Consider the following 8,425-nt stretch of genomic DNA (forward strand, 5'->3'; position numbering starts at 1 on the left):
TCCGTTGTTCAAAGCGATGGTGATATAGATGGGGGTGTTAATAGTAGAATTCAAGTTGGTTGGTTGAAGTGGAGGAATGCTTCGGGCCTTTTGTGTGATAGAAAAGTACCGCTAAGACTGAAAGGAAAATTTTATAAGATGGTGGTGAGACCTGCAATGCTCTATGGCGCTGAATGTTGGCCTTTAAAAGAGAAGCATAATAATAAGTTAAGTGTTGCCGAGATGAGAATGATTAGGTGGATGAGTGGCTTTACACTTAGAGACAAAATGCGGAATGAATATATTTGTGATAGGGTTGGTGTAGCTCCTGTGACAGACAAAATTAGAGAAAGTCGTCTTAGATGGTTTGGTCATATTAAACGTCGACCATTAGATGATCCGATTAGGAGAGTAGATGTTTTAAATTCGACTTGTGTTAAGAAAGGCAGAGGTAGACCTAGGAAGACTTGGGCTTATTGTATTAAAAATGATCTTAATTTACTAGAACTAAATGAAAATATGACACTAAATAGGACGCAATGGAGAAAAAGGATTCATGTAGCCGACCCCACGTAGTGGGATTAAGGCTTTGTTGTTGTTGTTGTTGTTGTTGTTGTATTTTAAGTCAATGATTAGGAAAGGAGAAAAGAAAAACCAAATGTAAAGCAGAAAGAAGTTGTTCAAAATGATTTATAAAGAATATGTTGAATACCTCAAGAAGCAATAAAAAAGAACAAATGAAAAATAAGGATTCATAATTCTACCCTCATATAATTGGGATAAGGCTAGTGGATGATAAGGAACAAGACATCCTCACTACTTTGCAAACTACAAAGCATTCAATAGTCTTAGTAAACAAGCAACGATAACACAGACCAAAATAACCTAACAAATTAAAGATGGAATTAAACACATGAATGAATTTCTGGACCTCTGTTACGACATTTTGGATAATCCTTAATCATATCATAATTTAATCCTAATATGCAACATACTCATTTGCTTGAATTGTATGGCCAAAAGAAAACTACAACCACACCGACATCACTGCAATACATCTTTAAAATTATCTAACATCTAGATTTAATCATAATTCCTTAGTTTGAAAGAAAAAAGAATACTTCAATCCAAGTAATGGAAAATTTGAAGCTTATTTTACTTCTTCCTCTACAAATAAACTTTTAATTTTCTAACATCTTTCTTATAAATCAAATGGCTAGCCAAGGGAATCTTAAAGTGCAATCCCAATAAAATATCAACTTTGGCACTTTGATTGGTATTTTGTCATCCGAACTTTGATTTATTTATAAGTATGAGAGCTGAATTATTCCAACAACAATAAGTCTCAATCGTGTTAAGTGGGGTTGGCTACATGAATCATTTTTTATCCATTGTGTCCTATTGAGTGTCATTTAATTTAATTCTAATAAATTATGATCATTTTTATACAACATGCCCAAGTCTTTTTAGGCCTACCTCTGCCTTCCTTAGCATAAAATCAAATATAAAATATTTACTCTCCTATGGTCAACATTTAATGTGACCAAACCATCTAAGTCGACTCTCTTTAATTTTGTCTATCACCAAAGCTACTCCAACGCTTTCACGGATATATTCGTTCTGCATTTTTTCTGTGTAAAACCACTTATCCATCCGAGCTCTCATCTCAGTAACACATAAATTAATTTTATGTTTCTCTTTTATAGGCCAACATTTTGCTCTATAAAGCATTACAGAACTCACCATCATCTTATAAATTTTTGCTTTAAGTCTAAGTAGTAATTTTCTATCACACAATAGGCATGATGCATTCCTCCACTTCAACCATCCAACTTGAATTATACTAATACCATCCCCATATGTATCACAATTACTTTAATCAATAAACCCAAGATATCTAAAATATTTACTCTTTTTAATGACTTGATTGCCCATCGTTACAACCACGCTACTGGATCTATTATTACTAAAATTGCATTTCATGTATTCAGTTTTAGATCTATTCAAATGAAAATTTTTAAACTCTAAAGTTGGCCTCCATAATTCATGTTTGAACTCTCTCTCTAGTCTTATCCACAAGAAGGATATCATCAACAAAAAGAATACACCAAAATACATCTTCCCATAAATGTCCAATAAAAGCATCATAACTAAAGAAAAAGGATATGGGCTTAAAGCCATCCCTGATGTAATCCAATTGAAATATGAAAATATTGGGTTAATCCAACATTTGTTCGAACACAAGTAATAACTTTAGTTACATATCTTTAACAACTTGAACATAAACAATATCAAAACTTCTCTTTTCTAGAACCCTCTAAAATACTTCTCTTGGAATTTTATCATATGTTTTTTTCTAAATCAACAAAAATCTTGTGGATCCTGCTTACTCTTTCTATACTTTTTCATCACATCTCTTAATAAATGTATAGCTTCCATAGTAGAATTGCCCGGCATGAATCCAAACTAATTTTGAGAAATTATTGAATCACGTCATAACCTATGTTCAATTACTCTCGCTCATAACTTTAATGTATGATACATTAATTTAATTTATCTATAATTTGTACACTCTTGTAAATCCTCTTTATTCTTAAAAATAGGAATCAATAGAATCTTTCTCTACTCATCAAGCATCTTTTCAGTTTTTAAAATAATATTAAAAAATTTAGTAAGCTAAGAAATTCCCAGTTCTCCTAAATATTTTCACAATTCTATTGAAATATCATCATGTCTACTACTTTTGCACACTTCAATTTCTTTGAAGTCTCGTCAATTTTTATTTTACTAATATAGCAGTGGGAATAAAATATTGTTATTATTTATGATATTAAGATCAATAAAATCATCGTATTTTCGCAATCTTCATTGAAAATTTGATCAAAATATCATACCCACCTATGTTGAATATCCTCATCTAAAAAAATTATTTTTTTGATTTCATCATTAATACGCTTTACTTGAACTAGAGAGTTAAATAATTCTAAGTTTATAAAATTAAAGGCAATAGCTACGGGCCTTTTTGAAGAAGTAATTAAGCACTTATCTTTACAACTTAATTATGACATAAATGGCAAAAAGATTTTTCTTTCAAACATTAAGATTTTTCCACAAAGCTCGTGTAAGGATAATTTTTGGATAAAATACCAAATAGAAGCATGAACAATAAATGCTTTTATTTACATGTTTCAGCCCTATTATTTTATTTTTCAAAATTTAAAATGCAACAAAAAATACCTGTCTCCTTGCTCACTGTGCTCCACAAAATCAAGATTCCATTTTGAAACTCTTTGAATAGCTGCATAACCTCCGGTAGCAAATGCTCTAAGAAGGTTCAAAGTACCTGCAGATTGGCTATAAGCTCTAAGCAATCTTTTGGGATCTGGCCTTCGAGCATCCTCATTAAAATAATCATTGTTGATGTTATCTCCTTGATAACTAGGAAGCTTCACACCATCGATCATCTCAAAGGGTTCTGATCGTGGTTTAGCAAATTGTCCTGCCATTCTTCCAACCTAAGAAATAAAGACAAAACTCAGAATCAATTTTTAAATAATTGTAAATTAACCAAAAAAAACAAAACATCACAACTCAAAAGGGAAAATACTCACCAAGGAAATGAAAAAGAGGAAGTATTTTATAAGTTAACATTGAAGAGCAAAGCAATACTTTTAATTACAAAAAAAAATTAAATTTATATAGCTCTACCAAAATTATTTTTTTATGGTCAATGATAGTTAATCTAGTTAATGATTGATTAATTCAAAACTTTTAATAGTCTTTCCATTTGAACTTCCCTCTTACTATAAACATTAGACGCCCTATTAAGTTCACTAATGCTGAAGATCTTATTAGTATAATGTTACTTCACACTGACACTTGAAGGCTTGTGTTATTATCGTATTGTACTCGGTCCATTTTTCAATTTAAATTTTTCTTATTTTCTTAATTCAACTAAAACTTGTGTTGTAAGAAATCTAAGCATGTAGACATGGGTCGTTTAAATTCCACACAAGATTGCTCAAGTAACTGCAAAGCAAATTATTAGAAAAGAGAGTGATATCAATTGAAGAGCAAGTGTAATGAACTGCAAAGTAATTATAAAAGAGAAATCAAAAATTACAAAAAAAAATCAATATTTTTTGCAATTCGTCTTAAATAAACCTAAGCCCACAACTATACAGAGATCAAATAATTCACTATACTTCAAAAGAGATACATAAGAATACAATACTTTATCTAGCTAAGAGAAAATCAATCATCTACTATAAAGGTGAAGACTAAAAGTTTCTTCTCTTGAAGAAGCCAAATAACTCTACTTTAAAGCACCAAAAGACTTCTTTATTTATTTTTTTACATGACGCTACTCTTCTCTATTTCTCTTTCTCCCCTCTCTTTGCAACTTCTTATAGCAGATGATATCTAGTGGAGATTACATAGAGCTATAGCATTAATAATCAACCACCATTAAAAACTTTTATAGCTTTCTTGGCAGACTTTATAATAGTCTTCACTTAAGACTTTATAATAATATCCATTTAGAATATTATGATAGCCTCAATTTAAGACTTTTTAATAACTCCAATGAAAACATTGAAGTAGCCATCAATTGTAAAAAACAAGATAAAAATTTATCAAAAAATAATAATAAAATTATATTCCACACTTAACAATCTTCTACTCTTCATTATTAAAACCTAAATAATTTTCTTCTACGCAACATAATTTTATCAATCGTGAATGTTAATTAAAGCTTTACACTACCTCAATTTAGAAGTGGCAAACATATGAAATATTGCATTGTTATTATGTTGCATTTTTATTCTAATTTTTTATCTATCATGCAACGCCAATTTATCATTTGGAAGCTCACATATGACAGAAATATTATTTTGCACTATTTTTTTCAGAATCATCAGCAATAGATTTCAGTATAGCTCCTGCCTTTTTAGTACTTGATGTCATATGCATGGCACCATCTTTTCATTCATGAGTTATTATTATAATTATTGAATCAACACTTCAACACTTAATATTAAATTATGCAACACACATTCTACTAACACTATGTACCTTTAAGGAAACCAATGTGCCCTCATACACTTAAAAGGCATTTTATCAGAGAATTTATATCCTGCAACAATAAAAGTGCTTAAGAATATTAAATTTGCTTTCAACTTTGATTCATGCTGAACACTAACAAAAGATATAGTTACGCCTCCATGGGCTTTTAATTTTATATTACTAAAACCTCCGATTGACCTTGCACATAGTTATATTTCTCGTATAAATAAATCTATAATAAAATGGCTTGTATATGAAACGTATGTCTAAATTAGAACATGTGATTAGAAAAATACAAGTATAAAACCCACTATTCTATACACCTATTTTCTTGCGACAATAAAAAATATCACCAATTTTATGACCAAAAAATCTTCAATAAAACTTATATCAGTTGATTAATCATTTTTTTAATATCATTTACTACTTTCTCTTCTTCAAAGCAAATCTTTTTTATTATATACCCTTTTCTCTTATAATAGACTTGGGCTTGTTGTATAAAAAATGATATTAATTTATTATTAATTTATTAGAATTGTATTAGAATTGAATGAAAATATGACACCAAATAGGACACAATGGAGAAAAAGGATTCAAGTAGCCGACCCCAAGTGGTGGGATTAAGGTTTTGTTGTTGTTGTTGTCGTTGTTGTTGTACCCTTTTCTCTTATAATAGAAATAAGTAATATTATTAAATTTTAGTCAAAAAAATATTACTATCATATTTTGAGGAGAACCCTCGATTATAGAGCCTCCCTGTAACTTGCAATAACTCTGCTAGTTTGTCACCTCCTTTAAATTAAGAAAATTTTTAATATCCTCTAAACTTATTGTATCGCAATTATATAATATGATAGCTCAAAAATCTTGTAAGATTAAAGTAAAGAGCACACTAACAACAAAGTTTGATCTTCAATATAAAGAATCACGTTAACATTCCTCAAATTTTGAATGGTTTAATTAAATTCATTTAAATATGATTTAATAAGCATACCTTCCTACATGCAAAACAAATATAATATTTGCATAAAATTTGTCAAACCAACTTTTATTCACATACAAAAACTCCAACTTAAGTCATGAACCTCTTGTAGTTGTCTCTTTTGCGACATCTATCAAAATCTCAATCCACCAAACATTGAATTAATGTGAGAGCCTTCTCATTCATTTCGATCTTATATCTTCATTCATTATTCGATGGATCTTATTATACCCTCATGCATGCTTTTATAAGCTTAAGTTGGACAAATATGCCACGTATCTTGATTCTTTAAAGGCTGAAACTTTTTGAGCTATCAAACATTTTAATATTGAACTTTATAGTCACCGCACTTTTTATAACCTTGCTTAGAAACGAAATGTTAGGAAGAAGAATGCTCTCAATCTAAAAAATGAATCACAAAGTTCTTGTAAAAGAAATATAAAAACTAATAAAAGAGAAAGCTGAAATTCATGTTGTTTGATTTACATAAAAATTTATCCATAACCACACAGAGATCAAATGATCCACTCAACTTCAAAAAAGTTACATGAAGAATAATACTTAAGAAAAAAATTAAAGATGTGGACGAAGCTAGATATCACTTTATCTGTCAAAGAGAAAATGCAGTCACCAACTGCAAAAATTAAAACAAGACTTCTTCTTCCTTGAAGAAGCCAAAAAACTCCCATTGCAAGCCCCTGAAAAATTTATTCTTTTATTTTTTGGATGATGCCTCTTATCACTTCCTCTTTGTCTCATCGCTTAGTTATTTTCTAGTAGATACTAAACTAAGTGAGGATTATGAGTTTGTATAGTGAAATTTTCACCTTCTAACATTAATTATCAAATATCACTAAAGACTTTAATAGTTTATGCCATATGCTTTTATGCTAGCCTATATTTAGGACTTACTAAAAGCCTTCATTTAGGACAGTTTAGTAGCCTCTATGTAAAACCTTTTTGATAGCCTCTTATTTGAATTTCATAGTAACCACCAATCATGTCAAAATAAAATCAAATCTCATCTAAGATAATTAATAAAATTAGACTCCAAAAATGTCATTGCATGGGTTGCTCAATCCCCATAAAGAATACTTGGGCTACTAAAGCATGTACTAATATTTGATTTGCTAGAAACCTTTCCAGAATGAAATGGATACAGAAATACCTGGGCCCTCAACAACCCATGTTGAATGTTTGGGATGCAATACAAACTTAAAAAAAAATAATCTTTTTTTTTTTTTTTTTTGGCAAAATGGGTAAACTGAAGTAGTTTTTAAAAAAACAAAATTCCCCTGAGATCAATAGTAGCATACAACAGGGAAAGTAACCAGAAAAACGATTAAATAAAAATTACTTTTTTTGATATATTTCTCTACAAGAATAAACAAAAGATCACTCGCAAGGGTGACAAGTCAAAGACTAGAAAGTCGGTGGAAATTTTTTGCTAGATAAATGTTATCAAAAACTTCATAAAGACACAGAAAAAAAAAGGCCAAGAATCACGAACCTTTATGATGGGCATCTGTCCTCCAAATGTTAACACCACTCCCATCTGCAACAAAACCCTAAATGTATCCCTGATGTTATTGGCGTTAAATTCCTTGAAGCTCTCGGCACAATCGCCGCCCTGGAGAAGGAACGCCCTCCCCATGGCCGCCTCACTCAATCTTTCTTCAAGCTTCCTTGCCTCGCCTGCGAAAACGAGCGGCGGATATGTCTCCAAATCCCGGAGGACGGATTCCAGCTCCGCCGGTTCGGGGTACGTTGGAATCTGGAGCGCCTTCTTCGATTTCCAGCTACCTGGAGACCAAGTAGAGGCCATAGCCCGCGCTCGTACGCCCTTAGATACGGGAATCATAGTATAACCAAAGATTTTTGGGTATTCATCCTTTATAGGAGTGGCAGGCAGCAGACGGGAGGCGTTTGCAGCGGGATTGAGGCTGGCTGTGAGGGTGGGAGCTGCCATCGAGAATTCGGGGAGATCGCCGGCGAATGCTCCGGTTAAGGTTAGAGGTTTTGAGGAGAAGAGAGATAACCTCTGCCGGCGTTGCAGTTATCTAATCTTCGTCGTCCTCCTTTTTCTGTCTTCACCGAGTTAGGCTGTCTGGTTGGAGGGAACGGTGAGGCGAGCGGGGAATATTTTCAGCGGAATGACGGATCTACCCTCGCGGGGTTGCCACAAGCGACAGAATTCGAATATCCTGTTAGGACAATTCTCGGCCTTTGGTTTTTGAATTGGAAAACTTATTTATAACGTTTCATAAATGTAATATTTCATGCATAAATTTAAAGCATTAATGTGCTATATATTTAAATATGAAGGTTTAGATGTGAGATAGATAAATATATTGGAATTATGTGCTAGGCATGTAAATTTCCTATATATATATATATAGA

General features: G+C 31.6%; 1 protein-coding gene across 1 annotated transcript in view; it reads right to left on the reverse strand.

Moving 5' to 3' along the window:
• Positions 1-8,167, reverse strand: part of LOC110020741 (phospho-2-dehydro-3-deoxyheptonate aldolase 2, chloroplastic-like) — a 30,318-nt gene extending 22,151 nt beyond the window's left edge. Inside the window, exons 1-2 of the mRNA XM_020718946.1 lie at positions 7,536-8,167; positions 3,217-3,494 (exon numbers count right to left, since the gene is read on the reverse strand). Of these exons, the coding sequence (XP_020574605.1) occupies positions 3,217-3,494; positions 7,536-7,994 (737 nt within the window). The 5' untranslated portion in view covers positions 7,995-8,167. The remainder of the gene's footprint in view (positions 1-3,216; positions 3,495-7,535) is intronic.
• Positions 8,168-8,425: the final 258 nt, after the last annotated feature.

The sequence above is a fragment of the Phalaenopsis equestris genome, unplaced genomic scaffold (genome assembly GCF_001263595.1).
Source record: "Phalaenopsis equestris unplaced genomic scaffold, ASM126359v1 Scaffold000107, whole genome shotgun sequence".
Classification (NCBI taxonomy): domain Eukaryota; kingdom Viridiplantae; phylum Streptophyta; class Magnoliopsida; order Asparagales; family Orchidaceae; genus Phalaenopsis; species Phalaenopsis equestris.